The 23,541-nt window shown below is 43.8% G+C and overlaps 1 protein-coding gene across 1 annotated transcript; it reads left to right on the top strand.

Moving 5' to 3' along the window:
* Positions 1-2,226: 2,226 nt before the first annotated feature.
* On the top strand, positions 2,227-22,659 carry BFSP2 (beaded filament structural protein 2). The gene is given in 7 exon segments (XM_063165728.1): positions 2,227-2,452; positions 2,454-2,999; positions 10,310-10,392; positions 12,245-12,401; positions 15,926-16,087; positions 21,164-21,295; positions 22,384-22,659. Coding segments are annotated over 7 exon segments (1,464 nt in total). The 5' UTR covers positions 2,227-2,344.
* The last annotated feature ends 882 nt before the right edge of the window (positions 22,660-23,541 follow it).

Here is a 23,541-nt window from a genome sequence, read left to right on the forward strand (position 1 = left end):
AGTGTTAGGGGAATAGGGAAGGGTGAACATAGCTTAAATGATGGATTAAAAATAGGTTGCTGCAAGGCAAGATTAATACGGAACATGGAATGATTTGGCCCAGATTGATGCTCTCTCTTTGAGTAACCCAGAACTGTTACTGTGAGACCAATTCTCAGTTTTGCTTCTCAAATTGCTTTTTTATAGCATTCAGCAAGTGAAATGGCTTCTGTCCTTTTAAGCCTTGTCCTCCTTCTCCCCACCTCTGGCCACCAGTCCTGCTGGACAATGTTCTGCTTTCACTCCTCACTTGATCAGGAGTAGACTGTGAGGGGCAGTTCAGCCCCTGGCTGCTCCCTGCCACTGGCTGCTCAGGTTTCATGCTTGGCTGCATGAAAGGGAAGTTTCAGCAGGACAGGGTTAGTGTAGCATCATTAACCATATGCCTTGTTCAAGATGAGCCACAGCTGGTGCTAGAAAAGAGACTTACAGCAGTGGCACATCTGGTCCAGCTGTGCCCACTTGCTGATAGTGTCCCAGGGGCTGCTGTTGGTCAGAGCAACATGACAGCTTTACTAAGTGATGGCTGGAGTCAGATCCAGACTTGGCTCAGGGAGCCACAGAGGCCTCAATGCTCCTCCTTTCTCCCCATCCCACACATGCACTTCTGCTGTGCCAAGGCACAAACCTGAATGTGGAGTACAGGCTTCCAGAAACTGGAAGATTGTAATGTTACAGGGACTCTCGTGGGTATTTGTTCCTCTGCTCAGCATCAGAGAGCAACGCAGGACTTTCTCATAAGGTGATGGGGCAGGCAGGATGACAAGGCTGTCTGTGGACATGGATGGGCACCTTGGGAATAGATCTTTTCACCATGGGATAAATGCTATGCAATGTGATACCTGTGATCCTCATGATCAATTGCTAAACAGCCTCCTAGAAACCGCTGTTTGATAGGAGAGTAAAAATTCCCTAGGGGTATTGCCAAGACCAAAAGCAATCCCACAAGGACCCGTGTTTTTATTTAAAGAGGGAGATGGACAGAGGGAACAAGGTTACAGAAAGCTAAATTCAGATCTTTGAAAAAAGACCCCATATTATTACATTTGTTTTCTGTACATGGCGTTACTTTTGCAAGGGAGGTTTTCTAATTAGACACAGAGCAACTACATTGAAAATACTGTGTAAGAAATACTGAAGGATGCTTCCCATTTAACCAGCACAGTTTGTTTGGTAATCTAAAGGCAGAATATCTAAACTAGCCAAAAGTATTTGCAAAGCTGAGAGACGCTGTGCTGTTCCCAGTCTTCACACAACCTGGAAATGGTGACCTGACTTTAAGCAGCCTTGCAATTCTCCAACTTAAAAAACAAGTGAAACAAACTCCAGCCATCAACCCGTTGAGCCAGGATTAGGCACCAGTGGAAGACAGGGATTTCTGATTTATCCTGTCTCGCCAAAGACTCACCACTGCCCCTGCACAAACCTACAGTGCATTAGGGCAATGCCCAACATCAGCACATTACAGTCGTGCCTACAGAGATGTGCACACAGTGATCTACACTGGAACAGCATCCTGGCTGTGAAGTTTCCCTGTGTATAGGTAGAAAAAGCCAGACCTAACATTGTGTTGTGAAGAATTGCACTGTACCAGGAACACATCCTACTTAATACTTATTATTACCTATAAACTACCCACCTGATCACTAGTAGCTAAAGAATAGTGACATAAAAAGAAGAGCAGGGGAAATCTCCCCCTTTCCCTGCAGTAAGTCTCTAGGATTGTTTTGCCCTTTTCTTCTAATTCACAGTTGCCTCACTGTGTCACCACGTTACGCAGGCCAAGAAGTGAAACAGGTCTGTGCTGAGCAGACAAAGTGCAATTGATTATGTGAAGTTAAACTGACTGGGAAGGAGTGGCCGTGAGGGTGCTTGTCCCTATAAAATCTGCTGGGATTGTGTCAATATCCCTTGGGTGGGTAGTGAAGCCAAATTGCAGAGAAACCCAGAAGCTGCAGCAGACACAAGGGAGCATTCGATGCTCTGCAGCGGCAAAAGGCTGGCTCGGCTCTGCTCAGCCGTGGCTCAGGTGACTCCACGGAGGTCTGGGTTTTGCTAAGTTAGGAAATGTCTTGTAGACTATGTCTGGAGCAAGCACTGGTGTGAGAAGCAGATGCATTTGTAGTATATAACGGATACCTGTGGCTGTAAGGGAAGGAAATCATCCGGGTGTCAGCGTAGAAAACACTGCTGGTATTTTAACACGTACATTGTACTGAATCCCCGTCCCGCTGTGCCCGTAAACACCATTGTGCTTTTCATCTGCCACATTTGCAGCAGCAGCAGCAGGGAGATTTCCCCTGAAATGGGACTGCTGACCCAGCAGCCGCCGGACAATGCGACGGGCGCTCCCAGGCGGCACAAAGCGCCCCTTCCAGAAAGCCGTCGCACAAAGCCGAAATCCCAGGCGAGCCCCAACCTGCTGGGCTCGGCACATCGCTGCCGCCAGTGCGGGGCCAGGCGGCCGGGCTGAGCGGCGGTGCTCGGCAGGCTGGAGCGGCACCATGCCCTTGCCGCGGCGCCGCTCGTCCTTCCTGGGGCAGCAGCCCTCCACGTCCGCGGCGGAGAGCTCGGGGCCGCCGGGCCGCCGGGTCAGCGTCGGGGGCGGAGGGAGCCTGTCGAGACCCCCCGGCGTGTACGTGGGCACCGTCCCCACCGGCGGCGTGAGCAGCCTGGGCACCCGAGTGTCCCGTAGAGCCCTGGGCATCAGCAGCGTCTTCCTGCAGGGCCTCCGCAGCTCGGCCGCCGCCGTGCCCCTGGCCCCGGGGCTGGATAAGGGCAGGGCTCTCTCCTACGAAAGCCTGAACGGCTGCCTGGTGGAGTACATCGAGAAGGTGCGAGCGCTCGAGCAGGTCAACCAGGAGCTGGAGGAGCACATCAGAGTGTACCTGGACAAGAAGGCGGCCAGCGTGAGCAGCTGGGGAGCGCTGCGGGAGAACTGGGAGGCGATTTACCACCAGGTGAGCCCGGAGCGCCGCCGGCAGCCCGCGGGCGGGAGGGACGGACGGACGGACAGAGGGACGGAGGGACGGACGGAGCTGCGCGGGTCATCGGCAGCTCCGGGCGGGCAGGGGCCAGGCTGCTCATGAATGCCGTCTGATTCCAGGGCGAGGAGCCCTAGACAGAGGGTTCGAAATCCACCTTCATGATAATTAGCATTATTATGCCTATCAAGCGGGAGAATTGCCTCAGGCATCGTGCGCATGGGAGCGATTGAAATGCACCCCAAGGCGCCCAAGTCTGGGTTGATTAGAACGGGTGGGCGTTTTTTCCCTTTTTTTTCCCCCTTATTTTAAGTCTGTGGTTATTATACTGAGTATCAAAATTATTGAAAGAAACCTGCTAGGACTGAATTAGGTTATCTCGCAACATTATATTACGAGCACGTTGTGGGATTGTTTTTTTTTTTTTTTAATCAGCAATTCAGATTTTACTTTATTCCCTTGTTGGCTTAATAACATTTTCAAAAGCTCTATTAATTTAAAAATAATTATCACATGGCTACAAATGAGTGACTCCCTTTCTTTCCTTTGCCATCACCCCACCATCCCTTACTATCACCTTCTCCATAAGGCACAGATGTTTATTGTGGGGGTGTGAAATAGTGTCTGTATTGACCGCATGGACCAGAAGGAGTTCCTTTTGTCTGCAGGCTGATGTCCTGCTTGGAGCAGACACAGATCTCTGTCTGCTGAGGTCTTGGTGCAGCACACAAGCCTGGATTCCCAGCTCCCAACTAGTGGGAGCAGACAGACCTGGAGTTTGGCATCTTGCACACCTCTTCCCAGCAGCGCTTCTGCAGGCACACAAAATGCCATCACTGGGTCTTCAGAAAGCTGAAAGCCAACTTTAAGTCACCTGGGACAATTGTGTGCTTTAACTTGGGTTGGCCAGTTTTACTTTGTATTTTTAGGGCAGGTGTTCCCCCAGAACACTGCAAACGTAGTTTGAACCCTGAATGTTGGCAGAAGCTGTTGTACAAAGATTGTGTCAGCAGAAACACCCAGCCAAGCACCAGCTTTTAAAGTTGCTACATTTTAGTATTACTAAATGACATCATTGCTTCCTGAAGGGAGCAGCTGCTGAAGCAAAGGGGTTCTCTGAATCCAAGGTACAAAAAGCCATCTCCTTGAAACTATTATCTCACTGGGGAAGATGGGGACTTGATGGACGACAGGGAGTTAATCCTTTGCAGCCGCCATCCCGTGTTCTCCAGACCAGTGTCGCATTTCGTAGTCGCAGACTTCACCTGTAAATCCTACCAGGATTTATGGTTCAGCCCAAAAATGTGGGACCATAGGAAAGGACCATTTAGGAAGGACTGCCTGATTTTTCATTATATAAACCACTAACATTGCAGTGCAGATGAACCTGCAAATGTGATAATTTTTTATCCAAATTGCTTTTCCTTCAACCTTCCTTTGTAGTCATCCTTGCCTCTACCTCTTTTTTATGAATGAATAAGAGCATCTCATAATGAAATCTAGCCTGAATATCAGGCTCTTCCTGTATGAAAACCAGAAAAATAAAGCCATGTAGTAACAGCATTTCTATCATAGAAAAGAAGAGAAAAAGATTAGCATCATCCGTATCTATTTAACTATCAAAACACATCAGAGAGCACATAAAATCTTCTGAATTGCTTCAATTAAATCAATAAAAGAGGCACCACTTAGTGGGTTTTGTCTTGCACGGATGTGATCCAAGCTGTTATGTTCAATTCTGATTAATAGGTTTCTTTGCTTTTTTTATTTAAGCATTTAACCAAAAATGAAAGTAGGTCCCTATCCAGTCCAAACACCAATTAGCTCATTCGTCCTGGAGGTAATTGGTAAAATTATGCCACCATCAACATCAAAACCACCACATTTATTAAAGTAATGTCAAAATCAGTTGCTGCAGAAACAGCTGAAACCACATGAAGTCAGAACCTTCCTGCCACAGCACATCCCAAGCAGAAAAGGAAAAGGCATTCAGGAGCAAGGTGTAGCAGAAATGAGAGACACCTGGCAGATACATTCCTAAATGTAATTTTTGGAAATATATTCAGATTTTCTGCAGATGTCTGCATCCACCTTGATTTCTTTAAAAGTGGCATACCCCATTTTCAGCTTCTTGTAAAATCTGAGCACTCATTTCAATTCCCAGCCAGGCCCATGTGTTCAGTGGGGAGAAATGCCTGGCAGCTGTAAAACTCCTTGGTCATTTGCATAAAGCAGCTGTGAAAGTTTTGGGGGAAAAAATACACAGACAGGCACCTGGATTAGCCCAAGCACTCATGATAGGAACAGTTTTTGAACAAAAAACAGCGAAGGAAAATACACAATTGGGAGGGGGTCTAAGCAGGACAGGAGCCCTTTCCTCTTGCCCTGCTAATGAGAAGACAAGCACATGGCCACAAAGGACTCTCCTGGTCTCAAAATCACAAATGTGACAGGCCCATCTTTACAGTGGCACAGGAGAGACCCCAGCAGGCCTGAAGTCCCATTTCCCTCCTGCCCTTCCTGGGATGTGCTCCAGCATCCCAGAGTTTGCGTAGTTGCGTTGCCAGCAAAAGCAGCTTGGTGCCAGCACATCTCCCAAACAGAGAGCTGAGGGAAGAACGAGTCAGGGAGTGACTCAGAGGGTGTGTGTGAGCACAGAGTCCCTCAGGGAAAACCACTCGTGTTTCCTTGCCATCGTCAGAGCCATGGCTGCAGCAGGGGATCGCTGGTGGGAGCGGAATGATGGAAAGCCACTATCCTGCTCACAGGGTTAATTACCCACCTGGGCAGCTGGCTTCTGGCAGAGCAGGTGGACACACACTAATTGGGACAAAGAGAGAGGATTTTTGCAGGAAAAGAGGGAAATGAGAAATCCTTGCCAAGAGGAGTTCATATGACAGAATTATGATTTCATGACAGAAATATAAATTTTACCCTGTGCATACTCTTCTTCTCTGGGCTTCATCTTGGTCTTCTTGTGGAAAATTCTCTCTCTAATCAAATGTGTCTCTTCTGCAGAATAGGAGACTGTTTGCAATGGCAATTCCTTCCCAGGGAACAGGGCAGCACCTGGCAGAAGTGGATGCTTGAAACAGTCTGAGTGAGTTTACAGACAGAAGAGAGTAGCTCAGTCTCCATGACTGCTCAATTACAGCTGCATGGGAGACACAGAGATTTATTTTGTCTATGAGATGACACATAGCGCACTTCAGATCACAGGAGTAAACACACAAGCAAAAGAAGTAATCAACATTCTGCACCAATTTTATCTCTGCTATGACTGATCATGACATCCTATGTGTGGTTGGGAGCGTTTGAAAGACCTCCAGAGTTTTCCTATGGAACTACTTTTATTTGCATTTGGCCTTTCTATTGGCATTTAATCAGTGTGAATATTAAGCCTGGAGAATATGCAGGTCTAACAGCCTGAGGAATTGTCACATTTGGACTCACACCCACTAATTTATTTGCTGCAGGGTCAGAAGAGCCTCTGAGTGTTACTTGTGACACACTCTGGCACAACACAGTGCGTGATCAGTGTCTGTAAATGCGTGAAATAGCACTCTGCTACTCATCTGAGGGTACAACAAACTCCCACAAAATGGCACAAAGCTTGATCAACTGCCCTACAGAGGATGGCAGTGAATTAGTTTTAGTCATGTTCTCTCAGCCACCTCCAACAGCATAAATTTGGGCTGCCTTCACAGGCAGCTGTGAGGGGCCATGAGGTTTTCTCCTTGTGCTTGGATAATATTACAGTTTTACAGATCATTTTTTGAAGAGGTATCTCCTGCTTTGAGAACCAGGCATTCTTTGATGCAGTCCTGTGTACCTATAAAATATTTGATGCATACACGAAGTTGAATTTCCCTGGATGCAGCAGGAATCAGGAGAGGAGCCATCAATCTGAGCCTCTCTCCAGATTTTACCTTTCCTGAGGCCATGCAACAAATGCTGCCCTTGCTGCCTTCGAGGTTTCCTCCTTCAGGCTCTGAGAAAGGGTTCAACATGGAAAGCATGACCAAGACCATTAAGAGTTTATTGCTTGGCAGTGGGCTGCAGGCTTTTAGCCTGATTTTAGTTCATTTTAGTGAATTAAAATGTGTTGGAGGCAATGGTCTCAACTATTTCCTTGTGTATGTGGAAGGAAAGACTGGATCAACATCTTCCGATCTTTTCCCATGGAGGCGTTTGCTTTACTGAAGTGAACTTAAAAGCCAGAGAAGTTTCCATTACATGAATAATTAAACCATGAGATTCATTATCACAGGCCACACCTGAGGCCATGAATTTAGTAGCAGTCAGAAAGGATTTAGATTCTGTAAAAACAGCAAAAGTATACAAATCTACAGATAAAGCACAGCTAAAAATTTGAAGGGTATAGTAAAATCTTACCATGCCAAACTTGACCAAATCTCTGTTAAAAATCAGAAGCTGCTAGTCACCAGGGATAAGGAGTAAATTCTCCCTGGGTCTGTATGACTTCAGTCTGGCATCTGCCCACTCCCTTGAAGCAGCTGTTTTATCCTTGATGCCAGTTTTAACACAGGAAATGGGCCAGCATGTCAGCACAGATTTTTATGTGACTTTTCTTCCAAAAAATTAATATTGCATTTTCATGTCCATAAAATCACAATGAAATCAAAGAAAATCCTTGCTGCTTTGTTGTTAAGATGTTTGATACCGTGAATATTCACTGTTAATTCAAGAGCTGGAAAAAAATCGTGATCAAAAGGTGTATGTGTATCACAGAACTGAGTGTTGAAAGACAATGTGTGACTGAAAGGAGCTATTGTTAGTAATAATATTTGCATTTTTTTTAACTCTTCCCATTTTGGCTGTTTGAATGTGCATCAGTGATTTAAGCGTCCCAGAAGCTCTGTGAGGCAGGACAGCACTGCCTTCTGCTTTACAAGCAGAGGAGGCAATGTCTAAGTGCTTGCAGCCCTGCAAGGCCTCTCATTCCCAATGGACACAAAGAAGGGTGTTTCCTAAACTGCTGCATCATGTGGTTTAGTATACATGTCAGCAAAGTGGCTACAAATCTGTCTCACTAATGCTGTGTGTTTGCATCCAGCTGTTGATTAATAGGAGAATTAAATCATACAAAAAAAGCCCCTGATGGAAGACTTAGATTTCTTCTGGAGCTAGGAAAGGGCTTTTACAGCTCATGCAAATCAGAGGCACCTAACATTTCAGAACTTGTGTCAAAGAGGTCCCTCTACTTCTGTGCTGACTAAATGCCAATTTTCCATCCTTCGGGAGAAACTCAGGTGTCCTGGTGTAAGGGAACCTGAGGACAGAAGAGCAGCATGTCCCCAGAGCCCCAGCTCTGTTCAGCTGCTCTGAAATGCCACAGATGGACAGCCCAGGGTTTGGGGAGTTAGGACAGTGCTGGTAAAGTGGGGCTGCAAAAAGATCAGGGAGAAAGAAATGAGGGGCTGGACAATGAAGAGCAGCCAGTTCTGAGTGCAAACGAGCACAGAGAACTCTTCTGTACGTGTGTGCTGCACAGCAGGGCTGGCTGGTGTGTGGTGAGGGACCATCTCTTTGCCTGCACCTGGGGCTTTCATGACATCTCTGAGTCCTGTGCTTTTGCTGCACTCCCCAACTTTCCCATGCCCAACCTGGGGCTTCCCCCACTCCGAGCAGCAGTATTTACAGAACCTCTCTCCTCTGTCCAGATGCTGTTTTCATGAAATGAGTTAGAACTGGATGTCTCTGAGATGGCCTATCCCTCTATCATATTGTTTGGAATAGGCCAAGAAATCCCACAGTTATTGAAGAAAAATAGGTTCCCCATGCAATGGTGTGAAACAAGATCCAACCCCCAACCACCTTCCCTGTTTTTCCCTAAAAATAGGGAAGAATGAAGAAAACCACTTTTTAAACCACTCTTGTTCTTCATCAGACTGAAAAGATGTAAAGTGCTTTTAACTTCCTGATCCATTATGGACATAATAGATAGTGAAAAGCAGGCTGTTTCTCCACATTTCTCCTTATCAGATGCTTTCAGGTATTACATATTTGTTGGTCCAAACATTTGTAAGACATGTGGAGCAGTAAGCCATTCTCCATGAAGGAAAATGTTAACTGCCCCCTAGAAATGCTTCAGCCTTGCATGCCCACCTCCACCCCATCACCAGGCAGCCTCAGGGCAGGTGGGAACATAGGGCAACAATCCCACTTGAGATCTACTTGTCTGGATGCATCCTTGATGTTTCCACATTGCATGGTGTGTTTCACCTTGGAGGAGCAGAATGCTTTGGGTGATTTGCAATCTTAGTTACAGACTTAATTATCTAAGGAAAGATTTTTCTGCTTGAAGAACTCTCCTGGCCAGCCTAAAAATCTGATCTTATTCATGAGGGGATTTAGTTTTAACTGCAAATCTTCATGGGCGTCTGCTGAAAAAGACCAAAGAAATGTTCAGTGCAGCTTTGCCAGAGTGACAGCATGGATCATGGGGTGACTGGAGCTCCCAGACACTTGCAGAGGTGATCACTCTAAGCCTGGTACTGAATTCTGCATGGCCACAGCTCAATGCACATGTGACTCCAGGGCAGGCTGTGATCTTTTTTTCCTATTTATCATTTTATATGACCTTCTTGAATCACAACAAGCTGCCAAGTCACAAGCCTTTCGGGTTTACCCCTCAAGTACCTCTTGGACGTTTATAGATACACCCCAGAGCCATTGCAATGATGCCACAGTCTGCTTTGCACGATCTTTCCAATCAGTGTAATAATCTCTGAAGGCTTCTCAGGTCTCATATCTGTCGCAAGAGCCTAGAGGATCCCCTAGGAGAAGGAAAGCGACGCTCTGGGAGCTGAGGAGGGCTCGCAGGCGGCACGAGCAGCACGCATTCCGCGGCTCCCTGAGGAGGACGACCCTGAAGAGGACTGCTAATATGGGAAGTAGAATAGGAACTGCATAAGTGCTGCTTAAATTGTATCTAGAAAGTATAAGTGGGACTTAAATGATGAAAGTACCTTGAGCAAAGCAATGAATTTTGCCCCTTGCAAAGAGCTGGTGATCAGAATAAATGTGTTGCTACAAGAAGATGAGGGTTTAGGAGGAATAAGCAGTGTGATGACAAATTACTGTCTCTTTGCTGAGAATTTGTGAACTTATATGTACAAAAATAATTGTTTAAGTTATCTGGAATGAGTCACTTGAACAGCCCTAGGATGAAGGATTATTTTCAGAATCAAAGCTGTACATCTGCTTAAGATACATGTGCTGAAGCTGTTCACTGCTTGAGCTCTGTTGTATCTTTCTTCTAGGTGGGTGAAGCAGTCCTTGAAAATGCTCGTCTCATGCTGCACACTGAGAATATTCAAGCCTGTGCTGAAGATTTTAAAGACAGGTAGTCCTGTGGTGGCACCTAGATGGCCATTTTCTTTAAAATTTGCCTTTGTGAACACTTTATTTGTAAGGGTGTAATGATAGTGAGTAGATTTTTTAAGTTGCATATTTATATTCAACATTCTGATTTGGGAGAAAAATAATGATGGTGCTAACATTATTTTGGAAGATTTTGAAGATTTGTAGTAACAAAAATGTGCACAAGAACAAGCAAAATGACCTAAGCTAGTCTTAACACAGACATTGGTTTTTCACTGAGATGCCAGTGTTCATTCAAAATTGGGTTGGCATTTTATAAAGGCGAAATTCCATGTGCTTTTTAGTTGTAATTTTTAGCACTTCAGTGCCAAAACCAAGTGGTTTTGGAAGTAACAATAATTTTGCTACAGCCACAAAGTGAAAACTGCACCACTACAGACATGGGTGGAAATGCTAGTCAAGAAAACAGAAATGGCCTGTGCTGAATTTACTTTACTGAGAAAAATAAGAAATAAAAGAAGATTTTAAACACTGGCAAACTACTTTTTTATTGTCTTTCAGTTGGAAAAGCCTGATAGTCATGTATATGAGTGCATGAACCTCTAGATTTTACTCAGAAGATGTGATCCTTCTAGCTTTTTTTACTCATTATGGTCTCATTCATTTACAAATAGCTTTTTGCAAGCTCTTACACAAAAAACATACATCAAACTAATTGATTTTTATCTTCTATGGTTTTTATCATCCCTTAAACTTCTTTTTCTCTCTCTCTGGCATTATTTTATTTAATCATAAAACTAGAATGTGCTAATCATTTTTAAGTTTGCCTTTTATTTCAGAAAGGTACAACTCTGAGATACTCATTTGGCCTTACATCCAGCAAGTTACATTCATATTTTATGTAGTTTTAAAAAAATACTTTTTAGAAGTGTCAGCTGACTTGGACAAGCAGTCTACATAACAAAAACAATGTTGAATCAATCTACTGCATAGTGAAACCTGAGATCAGCTGCCGCTCTCCCAGGCTTTAAACTCCCAGCAGTGAAGGTGGTTATCAAGGAGCAAAGTGTTCATGAAGCAGGTTCCCAGCTAACCTGCCGTTCCCTCCAGGTCCCCAGGTTGGACAGGTTTGGCACAAATGTCTCCCACCCAAGGAGATTCACAATGCAATCCACATTTTCAATGGAAAGCCTAAACCAAAAAGTTACAAAGAAGAGCAATGCAGCAAGCAGTGCTCTGGAATGGAAAGTGCTTGCCAAAATTTCCCTACCATTACAGCCATGGTTTGGAAATGAGCTCTTTGTTCCAACAGCAATTCCAGCTGACAAACCAACCACAGAAATTTCCTCTTTATTTTGATGCTACTGGGATTTGGTCTAAGGGATGGGCCAGGACTCTGGAACATAGGCCAGACTTCCATCAGCATGTCTATTAGTAAAAGTAATGCTCTTTCTTTAACCATTGCTCTAAAAGGTTTTTATGTAGACAAGGGAGTTGTTGTTCTCATTTTACAGCCAAGACAACTGAGAAAAAGCCACCCATGGTGATACTGTAGATAAATATCAGATCTAGCAAGAAACCATGACCCTCTCCATGCTTTTTCTGGAATCCTATCAGGCTGATAACCACCTTAGCACATACTGCTAACTTGACCTGTTTTCTTACACTCTGAATTAATGACAGGGCACTTCAGGCAGTTAACTTCAAGTACGAAGAGATAAGGTGAGAGCAAAGTATACTGTCTCTGTATTCTATGCTTCTGTCTGGGACACGTTTGCTAATTAGCAGAAATACTATAATTCAGAAAAAAAAGACAGGTTTTACTTGCTGAGTTGTGCTGTGTTGAAGTTTGGCTTTTTTTTTTTTCTCTGCAGGTATGAAAATGAGCAGCCATTCAGAAAGGCAGTGGAAGATGAAATTAATTCCCTATATAAAGTGATTGATGATGCTAATTTAACTAAAATGGATCTGGAGAGTCAGATAGAAAGCATGAAGGAAGAACTAGCTATGCTGTCAAAGAATCATGAAGAAGTAAGTGCAGACTCAGGATACTGCAAAGGCAATGTGTGCCTGTTTCTTCTGGTTGGTATCACACATCTAGTGCAAAGCAAACATTAAAAACTCCACCTGCCCTGTCTGGGCAGGGGGGGGGCGGATTTTCCTGAAACCTACTCCTATTTCTTCCTTCTCTTTTAACTCAGAGGACTAACCTCTGAGGCATTATCAAATGACTCACAAGTAGGTGTTAACCCTTTCTTGTTTGATAAATGAGAAATGGAAGAGAAGCTGTCCCTTCATTTCTTGTCAGTCACCCCATGATGGCCAAGGGGCTGCACAGTCATGCATGTGGACATCTCAGCAGTGAGATCTGATGGAAGGAGAAAGTCCATGTGCAGGCCACCAGCTCTGGTCTTGCTGCACTGATGCTGAGCATTAACCAGGTTTTTATGAAAACACCTTGCCTGACTTAGCAAGGGGCTCAGTTCCCAAAACTGAGTCTCTCTTGAGAAGCACAACACTGAAGCAAGTCACAGGGACAGTAGCATGAAGGAGTGGCTCTAAAGAATCATCACCAAAGGTGTTGGCAAAAGAAGGTTTAATATGAGATGTGAAAGTGCAATTTAACTTTGATGGCAAGGTTCCTTTTATTACTTACTATATAATGAAGCTCACAAAGTAAAATTGGATTAGAATCAATCTAGAACAGTTTACATGGAAATCAGGGAGACAGAGGGTAAAGGTGCTAAAGGATAAAGGTTCAAAAGGGTTAGGGGAGGCCTTCCAATTGAGTCATGAGGTTCAGAGGAGACCCCGTTGCTTTCTAAACCTCTGATGGAAATTAGGTGCAGCTGAGCCCAAACTTGACCTCAGACTTGGTCAATGGTTTATAGCTATAGGATTTGTCACCACCTGATCACTGACTAATTTAACATTTACAAAATTATCCTATAGGGTTTCCTGTAAGCACAGCACTAACTTAACTGTAGATCTGGGATGGAAGTATTCATACTATATTTGCTATAGGGTATTTAAACGAATTCACACACACACACAAACAGATATGAAGTTGGTACAAAATTACCTATTAAAAATTTCCCTCAAGTTCAGTGCAATACTCAAGTCAGATACTTCTGCATCTCAGAAGCATCAAGTCAGGTGCTTCTGCACCTCAACAGGTGAGAGCTGAGCCTTGAGGAGTAGTCAGAATATCCCAGGTCCTACCACCAATCAGCATTTGGCAACAAGTATTGAGTATTGCAAACTTGAGAGCTTGTTAGCTCAGAGAGGTGCCCCAGTCGGAGGGAGATTGCTGCTCACAGCCCACTGCAGTCCTGGAGATCTCAAAGGGCCTCACTCAGGACTGCTGTTTATAGAGTCCCAAGATGATTGGCTTCAGTCATCTGTCAATCTCCATCTTGGCTATAATCCAAGATGGTAATTACTGAGTTTTCCTCAGAAGTCTGGTAACAAAAATATTGTTCCACTCAAACTATGATTCGGGCAACTAATATTCCAAGTTTATGCTAGGATAGCTGACTATCTCTTCCCCTTCCTTTGTTGGGCACCAGAAGCTCCTAGGAACAGACAGTGTTTCTGATAAACACAAGAGAAACTTAATTGCCCAGGAGCCATTGACTGATTAAGGGTGAGGTCTGTCAAGAATTCCTGAACCCACAGAGAGGCCCCAGTGGGTGGGGAGGATGCACCACCACAGACAGGCAGACAGAAGAGAAGCCCATACTGCCCAATTTTGCAATACTTTCCCACCTAGTCACTGCATTCACCAACACTATTTGCATGAAGGTGGTTTACTTCCTTCAGCAGGGATTTCAGGATTGAACACAAGTCAGCATCTTTATTCATGGGGACTTGAATATGGAGCTGTTGCTAATCCCTTATAAGGGAAAGCAAGCAGCTGTGCTGGTGCCTCAAAAGTAAGATAGAGCTTGAACTGTGATGGCTCATGAAAGCAAGGTACTATCCTACCTTACATTTCTTACCAGTTGTTCCTCCAACCACAAGATTTCAGCAACACTGGCTTGCCAAGATGAGGTTGCATCACGAGCTCCCTACTTGCATCAGTCAAATTCCAGGGCTGGCATTTTGCAGAAAATAACCAGTGGCTTCATCAGCAGTGCATGGCAGGAGAAAATTGAAGTTGTTTTAGATAAGAGGGTAAAGAGAAAAATGATAGAAATAAACAAGATCCTCTTTAAACCTCCAAGTAATGCAATGACTGTTGTGAAACCAGAAAAGCTGGTGCTGATGCTGTTGTCTGTAGCTATGCATAATGAGAACACCATCTTGATCCATCTTGATCCTCATGTAGCCAACAAGGAGCCCTTGCAGAGTGGAAAGATGATTTTTTCTTTATCTTTTGGGAATACCTGAGCATTTGCAGAACCACTTCAGCACAGGCCTGGTTTTCCCATGGCAGCAGGACCAGGGAAAGCTGCCTAAGAAAAGTCACAGAATAAAGGCTAGAAGCAACCATTGCTGAGCTCTGGCAAAATAAAGTCCCAAGGACTTTCCTGAACTAATCCAACCCACTAGCAAATTCATGCCAAGTCCTTTTGAAGGGTTTGTGAACTTGGAGTGGGCACATTTTGAGGTTTGCATTCTTGCAGGTTCATAATTCGCACAATTCCCATCCATTTTTTCCAGTATTGTCACTATCAGGGGCCATTGCTTACAAATACAATTCCCAGATACTTTTACACTGCCTTTTTTTTGTTTTGTTTTTGCGCCAATAACACAGATAAACAGGCTGATCTAAAAGGATTGCAGTGCCAGACAGTTAAGATACATGTGAAAATCTCATTAATTATTGGATTCCTGAACACAATGTACAACTGATGTGCTACCTTTAAGTGTTCAATTCTAAACCTGCTAATCTCTACTGCTTACATGTTTTTGGAGCACTTAAACTTAAAAAAGGAAATTTAAAGGCGTTATCCTGCCACAGAGGATAACACTCTTCATCTAACATGCACATGCATAAAATGCACACTAGTCTCACACAAGCTGTGAGGCTGTAGAGCTCCTGCTGCTTTGCACATCTTATGTCTTCCAGTAGATGCTGGAAGGCTCCTGCATGGTGCAGCAGCAAGGGAAGAGTTTCTGATGTCCTGTAAGCTGTTAGTTCCTTGGCCCAAAGTCCACACTGCAGCTTGACTGGCAATGTTTGCAGTGATTTCGGGTCCCAGCTGTGCAGTGTGCACATCTCAAGAACTGGCTGCTGGAGAAACTTGCCACCATTGAGAGGCCGCTCCAGGCACTGCCTTGGTGCAGGGCTTCAGCCTCCTTCCACCAAGGGGAAAGCTCTTCCTGCACCCCAGATCTGCAGGAAGACACCCCATGCAGAAGCAAGGGAAATCCACTTCTGAAAAAGAAACCCTTTAATTCACCAAATCATTAATGCAGAGATAGCTTTTGGGGCCAAATTTAATTACTCTCTCTGTTTGTGGCACCAAAAGAGCTCTTCCTTGAGCTTCTCTGAAGATACCATTCAACTGTCCAGTTCACTTTCTTTATGTTTGTTATTTTTGTTCAAGGATGTGAAGGTATTATACAAGCAGCTTGCTGGATCTCAGCTGGAAGAACTTGATGTTCCCCTGGGAAGTGGCCTGGATGACATTCTGGAAAAAATCAGAATCCACTGGGAGAGAGACATTGAAAAGAATCGTGCTGAGGCAGGTGCCCTGCTCCGTACCAAGGTCAGCACTCTGTAACCCACTCCAACATCACAGGACATCAAGCAAACACAAAATCTCTCTAATATTCTGCAATATCTTTGAGGGTTGGGTGCTTTTTGGGGGTTTTTTGAAACAGAAAAGATGTTAAAAATCTAAAATATTTTGGTCCAATCCAAAGGAGAATGCACTTATAAAGGCCTTCTTGGGATGCACAGAGTTAAGCACTGGTGGAAATGGCCCTGCTCATACCACAGTATCTGTGGGAGCCTTTCATGGGCTCTGAAGTGTTGGCTAAGGAAAACAAACTTAATCAGTTGATACCTTCTGTAGAGGATAAGCCACTGTTATTACCCTTCTTACTAGGGCTGTTCCTCCACTTAATAATTTACAGGGGTCTATAAATAAGAAGGGCAAAACACATTGCCCTCTACACTACAGACTCCTTGGTCCCTCCCTGATATTTTTTCCTCTGGCAGCAGAGGACAAGTTTAGATAGTAGCTTAGAAATGAAAAGTGATTATAATAGCCATTCCCTTTAAATAGGGGTTTTTGTCTCCTGAGGCTGTCTGAGTCTGAGACAGACTCAGCATTTTAATACAGCTTTTTCTCTGTCATGAAGGATCTCTCATTTTCCAAAGTAAGTATTTTTGTACAGATGAAGCATTAAGTTCAGTGGATGATCCTGTGTGTTAGAAGCCATCTCGTTCTGAGCTTGCTCTTACAGCAGAGCATGACAGGGTAAATCAGGAGAGCAATTAGAATGGTGAAGGGCCCTGAGGGGAACCCTGGTGAGGAGGGGCTGAGGTCACTGTGTTTGTTCAGTCTGGAGAGGAGGAGACTGAGGGGAGACCTCATTGCAGCCTGCACCTTCCTTTTGAGGGGAAAAGGAAAGGCAGGCACTGATCTCTTCTCTCTGTTTATCAGTGACAGGGCCCGAGGGAATGGCCTGAAGTTGTGTCAGGGAGGTTCAGATTGGATGTTAGAAAAAGGTTCCTCACCCAGAGGGTGTCTGGGCACTGAACATGTTCCCCAAGGAAGTGGTCACAGCACCAACCTGGCAGAGCTCAAGAAGTGTTTGGACAATGCTCTTAAGCACAAGGTGTGACTCTTGGGGATGGTCCTGTGTAGAGCCAGGAGTTGGACTCGATGATCCTTGTGGGTTCCTTCCAACTCAGCATATTCTGTAATTCTGTGAAATCATAACTGCAGCAGTGCTGTTGAAATACTTAGCAAAACCATATAAACATATGCCCCCCTGTTTCAAGGTAAAGAGCTGCCATGAGAGGTGTAGGGGGTATTGAAGGCAAACAGTGAGAAAAAACAACAAAACCAAGAAATATGTTTGCAAACATATGTGCAAGCTCTGAGTTAATTTTCAAAATAAAGAAGAAAAATCATGTGACAACAGTGATACCAAAATTGCTAGGAAATGTACAAGAAGTCAAGCAGAGGGGTTTATCCCAGAGGTCCCATCAAGTTTATGAGAATGCCAGACTTATTAAGCAAAGTTTTCATAAAGTTAGTCTGTGGGGCCTGATTTTCAGCTCATAAAGTCCAAAAGAAATGAGTGACACAGTGATAGAATGCATGAGCCTGGAGAGTGCCTCCATACAAAGCACATGAGCTCTGAAAAGCCAGGGCATCCTCAGTGGCCTCTTGAGCTTTCCCCAGAAAAATCTGTTCCTGACCCACTGCAAAATGAGCATCACTCTGATGGCACCAAATTCTTCAGTGCTCCCGCTTGCCTGTCCTGCTTCTTCCTGCTCCTTGTCCTCCTGTGCAAAAACACCCTTACAACTTCTTCTTCCTATTTCTTTCATACCTTTGATATCTGGTCCTTTAGCTTCAGAGATGTCATTTGGTGAGAAAATTGACAGCTCCTAGTACACTGTTCTATCATGTCTTTGATACCCAACCCACCCCTACTCAGCCATCTGAGCCTAAGCTCTTGCTAGTTTCAGTTGCTCCTGTTTTGGTTTGGTTTTTTTAATGGAACAAAGAAACAGAATATCACAGATTTCTGAAAAGATCAGTTCTGGATCTGCACAGATTCTGGTAAGACATTCTAGGGGCTTTTTTTTTTCCCAGAAATTAAAGCCAGGTGATCCAGTTTTGTGTCCTTTATCTTGTACAGACACAGATCAATTCAGATTACTACTATGGAAACAGATGACAAGAGTTTAGCTTTTACCAACTAAGCTTGTGGTTTTAAATCATCTTTTGTGGGTAAGATGTATAATTTGGTTATCCACACAGTGAAAAACTTGCTCTTGCTCTTTTGTGACAGCACAGGAGGGAGAGCAGTTCCCTGCACTCCTTGGCTCTTCATTACCAGTGTTTTCAGTGTCTCTCTGTGAAGTTTTCCTTGGCCCCTAATATTTTAATTTCCTTTTTCTGCACCTACTCTCTGGTGTACCTGTGACCAGCTCAGACCAAGGTGTTTCAAATGATGTCTTAGCATTGATTTAGACATGAAGGCAGTATTTTTGTATTTTTGTTATTTTCTGAGTAATTACCTTGCCTCATTTGCTTTGTCTTGTGCCTAGATTTGTACTGTTGGCTCAAATTTTCAAGGATATTTGGGCACCAAAACACATCAATTTAAATTCATACCTCACAGGGTTTCACATGAGCCTTTTTTAGATGAGTAACCCCAAAACTTAAGTCCATTGGTTTCACCTGTGCATTTTTTTGTCTGTAGTGGTCAAAATCCTTTCCTGAATTGACACAAGTGATTGAAACCCTTGCAAGACATGCATGCTATTTAATACTTTTTCCCTGGAAAGATACTTTACTTACTGATGTGCTGTTCATTCATGTAGTTTGATTCCAAACATCCATTCCTGCTCATTGCTAATCTGTATGGTTTTCTGTGATCCATAAATCCTTCTAATTCCTGCTTCATTCCCAACGCAGTACACCTTGAGGCATCAAGCTGTTAAGCTTCTGTCTTAATGGAATTAGACCTTCATTTTCTCTTCATGTTCTGTCTCTAGAGCAGCTGTTGATCCATGGAAATGTTCTGCCCTGAGCACACAGATACACAGCTTTCTCTGTTGTCTTCATAAAAGGTTCTGAAAAATCTTGTGAATCACTCCAGTTGTTTCTCCCTTTTTTGCTACTTTGCTAAAACTTTCCCAGAACGCTCAAAAGCTTTTCAAAGTAACTTTGTTTCTTTAGATACCACACTGGTCAACTCTGGGTGTTGGTGTTCCATTCCTAACCATTCTTTCATTATCTGGATTCCATGAAAAACAGACTAATGAGGGATCCTGCGCTCATGCACAATGCTTGGGCCGGGACTGTACAGAGGTTTGAAATGCACAGATTCCTAGGAAACTCAAGCACCAACATGATAAAGAGTTAGGAATATGATTTCATCCTCTCCCTCCATTAGTCCAGCTGTTTGTGCTCACCACATACATAGCCTTTCCCTTATAGAGCACCTCAGGAATAGGAAAAGTCCCCAGAAAGCATGAATAGCCTAGTGAAGAGGACACAGACTACTTCTGCACTTCTGCACAGAAGGAGCCCCAAAGCTGAGGCCAAGTGTCATGCCCAGCAGCACCTGGACACCTGGGGCTGGTAACCTGTAAGGAGGCTGGGGAAACCTTGAGTGTCCCAAGAGCTTTAGAGCACATTTGGTGTGTGCTCACTTGCTGTGTCCTCCTGAGTGCTCAGCACCCGATGTAGCCATCTCCATCTACTCCATCTGCCTGTTCTCCTGTTCACACCACTATGGTCACTCCACAGCTTAGGGGAGCTCCTGGAAGGGTTTCAATGCCGCCTGTGGTGAGGGCAAGCTGGATTTACAGGTAGCATTTGGGCCACCAGCAGGGTAAATGTCAAAGCCAGGATTCAGGTAATGGGTGTAGGCTATAAATATAGATGCAAAGGCACCTTCCCTTCCCTGTATAATTCTTTAAAAGGAGACATTTGCAGTCCTTGTAGCCCAAGAAGGTGCAGACTGCTCTCTCAACACAATTTAGCAGACACAATTTACTGAAGAGTGGCAGGTCCTTGATCACTGGTTCACCAGGAGTAGTCAGGTAGAATTATGTCCCTGTGAAGCACAAGCCCCCAAAAAGCATTTCCAGAAAACACAGGATCTGTGCAATTTGCTGGAAAAGACAGGTTTGGTGCTTGGATTAAAATTCAGCCCTCTGCAACACAGGTTCTTAAATCTAAATTTATGTTTGAGATTTAACTGGTATTTAAATGACCTTTTCCCACTGAGGCTATTTCATTCACAATGTGCAAGGTGTGGGCTTCACATGGTAATTCAAAATAATCCCTATTTTTGGTGCATGGTCCTAGATTTTTTAAAAATTCAATCTTACTTTTAAAATAAAAGAAAACCAGAGCAGGGTTGAGATGAAGTTTCAGAGTGGGATGGAAGTATTTTGCATAGTTTAATTTTAGCATCAACCACAAGAAATGTAGGTTTTGACTGAAGAACTGTATTTTCTAGAGAGCCCAGAGCTCTGGGCTGAAAAACCTTGATCTCAGCCCTTATTAAAAAGTATAGAAATTCTATTTTTACTAAGGTACTTTTTCCTTCACCTATTTTCAAGGAACCTGAACTAAACACGTATAAAACCCCCCAAGCCATAAGAGCAGGAAATAGCACAATTAACTTAGGACTTAATTAACAAGAATTTTTTTTTGACCCCTGTAACATGACTTGCTGTCTGACTCATAGAATCTTATGTGCAAAATTAAGGTGGAGTAGTTCTGAAGACACAAAACTTTTAAAGAAATATTATAGTATGGCTATAAAATGAGCACTTACAGCCATGTTTTATCTTTAGAGATAATTTTAAACATACAAGTATGAATTCTGAACAGCTGTTGTTGACACGGATAACATAAATATGCTTGCATGCATAAGCCATTTTACAGTAAATGCCTAGAAAATATGATAATTTTGACACTAAGAAGTATCCAGAATTATTCAACCGAGGGATTTAATGCACAGGAATCAAACTTGGAGTCAGGATTGCCACAAACTGTGAAAATATTACTGTCAGTTTGGTCTGCAAGGAAGCTAAACCATAACTTGTGTAGGTTGTGATGACAGTCGCCTTCTTTCACCAGCAACAGGCTGAGACGGCGGCTGCCGTGCGGACCCAGGAGGAGGAGCTGGTGGAGGGCCTCAGAACCGAGTTCCACGAAACTGCCTGCAAAATACAGAGCTTGCAAGCAGAAACCGAATCTTTGAGAACCTTGGTAAGGAATGCTGGGTTTTCAGGGGGTGTATTCTCTGCGAACTCAACGCAACCTCTGAGGGGAACATTCCTGTCTTGGGATGCAGAGTTAAGAATTAATCCCATTTTCCACCCAATCTCGGGTAATGAGTTGTTAGAAAGGCTCCCAAGGTATTAAAAAGTCTTTTTTCCCAGCCCCACTCTTGAAGAAAAAGTTGGGATTCCTTGGCTCTGGTTTTCAAGGTTGTTTATTTTCTCTTATCTCATACAATCTTTTTCTTACCGCTGAGGTCTGTCCAGCAGGTCGAGTTGAGGCACACTGACTGCCTTGGGGTGGTGTTATCTTTTTATACTAAAAACTACGTGTACTTTATTTACAATAATTTTCCAATACCTATCACCTGTGTTAGATAGTTTGTCTCTACTCTAAAGCAATCCAAAAGCGCCACCATCACAGCAGAAGATGGAGGGCAAGAAGAAGGAGAAAGACAGGACACGCTCAGATTCCTCCATCTTGCCTCTTGAACCCCCATTCTAAAAACCCAAAAATTCTACATTTTCACCCTGTGATAAATTCACTATCATTCTACTCAAACCCTTGTGGCTTGTAACTCTTCACACAAAGTTGGTAATTGTTTCCATGGGTTAAAATTGAAGGCACAGGTGTCTTTGACTCCATGCCAAGGTCTCTGAGCCCCCTGCCAGAGTCTCGAGTCCTCCAGGGCAGACAGAGAATGTCCTGGGTTCCAACACACCAAATCCTGTTTCTAGAGATGCCAGATATTTCTGGGCTCCTCTTGATTTAAATAGTGCTCTAAGTGTACCACATTTGACAACCAGGCTCCAAATTTCCATCGTCAGTGTATTCATACTCAATCTCACCGAGATTGCTTGGTAGTGTAGTATTAGATAATGTCAGGAATATCTGCACCTTATAAAAGTACAGATATTCAACTTTTGTAATGATAATACCTAATACCAAGGTAGCTAAAGAAAGGAATTGTCAAAATATATATATAGTCAATAGAGATATTGGGCAAACCTGAATAAAAATCACTATGAAGCATATGGAAATTGACTGATTCATTGTCTGCTGTCCTGCCCTTGCAGAAGAGAGGTCTGGAGAACTCTTTATATGATGCCAAGCACTGGCACGACATCGAACTGCAGAACCTAGGCTCTGTCATTTCCAAGCTGGAGGCAGAGATGGGAGAAATCAAAGTAGAAACCGAACAGCAGCAGAGGGATCGTGAAAATCTGCTGACTAGCAAACAACAGCTGGAGAAAGACATTGCTGCATACCACTGCCTCCTGGATGGAGAGCAAAGCAGGTACTTACTTGTCCTTAAAAGGATGGAGAACATGCTCCCAGGGAAGGGGTTGTGAGGTTGCTGGAAGCAGGAGGACTGGGGTGCTTCTCATGTTTCATAAAGCTGGCTGGTAGATGGTGAGGTTTGCAGAAGCTGCCAAAGAGGGAGAACACACCAAATCCCATCAAACAAAGATTCCTGGTATATTGGAGATGGGTGGTTTCCAGCACTGCCAAAGAAGGACATGGTTTGAGAACATGCCATGAGTTTCATTTCTCTGAAGGTCTGAGATGTGACACTAAAAAAGCTGCTACCAGGGGCTACATTAGGGGCTGCAAAGCAGATGCGTAGTTGTTTCCTAATTTGAATACATTATGCCATCCTTCCTCCTCCCTCAATACAGTCCAAATATTATAGCTGTGAAAAATTCTCTGCCTAAGCTTATAAGTTTGTCCTGAAGTCCAAGGACAGAATCTGGGCCACTGACTGTACCTTTTGTGAAGAAATGTGGTTCCAAGTCCTAAGATGTTTCTTCTGGGAATAATCTGTAAACAGATTTACAGTGATTGGGTAGGGTTGCTTGGTTGGGCATTTCTAAGATCCTTAACCGCCCTTAGTCAGGAACCTCTGAGAATCTCATCCACAGATTTTGACTTGCTCTTCTACTCAGGACAGGGAGAATTTTAAAAGAATCAAATATTGCTGAAGCTGGTGAGTTTTCACCAGCTGAACTGAGAGTAGGACTTGGTTCAGCAATTTTCCTGTTAGTAGTAGTGACCAATTTTTATTTTTATCTTTTTCTTTTTTTACTTTCAGCTGATTATGAAGACCATTGCCATTAAAGCAAAAGATGTCACTGCCAATTATGTTCGTGGAAGCTAAAAACTCATCAAAGCAGCCTGCTTTATTCAGTTTGATTCAACAATCAAAGTAGGTTGTAGCTTGAACAACTTTATTA

This window comes from Melospiza melodia, chromosome 1 (assembly GCF_035770615.1).
Source record: "Melospiza melodia melodia isolate bMelMel2 chromosome 1, bMelMel2.pri, whole genome shotgun sequence".
Classification (NCBI taxonomy): Eukaryota; Metazoa; Chordata; class Aves; order Passeriformes; family Passerellidae; genus Melospiza; species Melospiza melodia.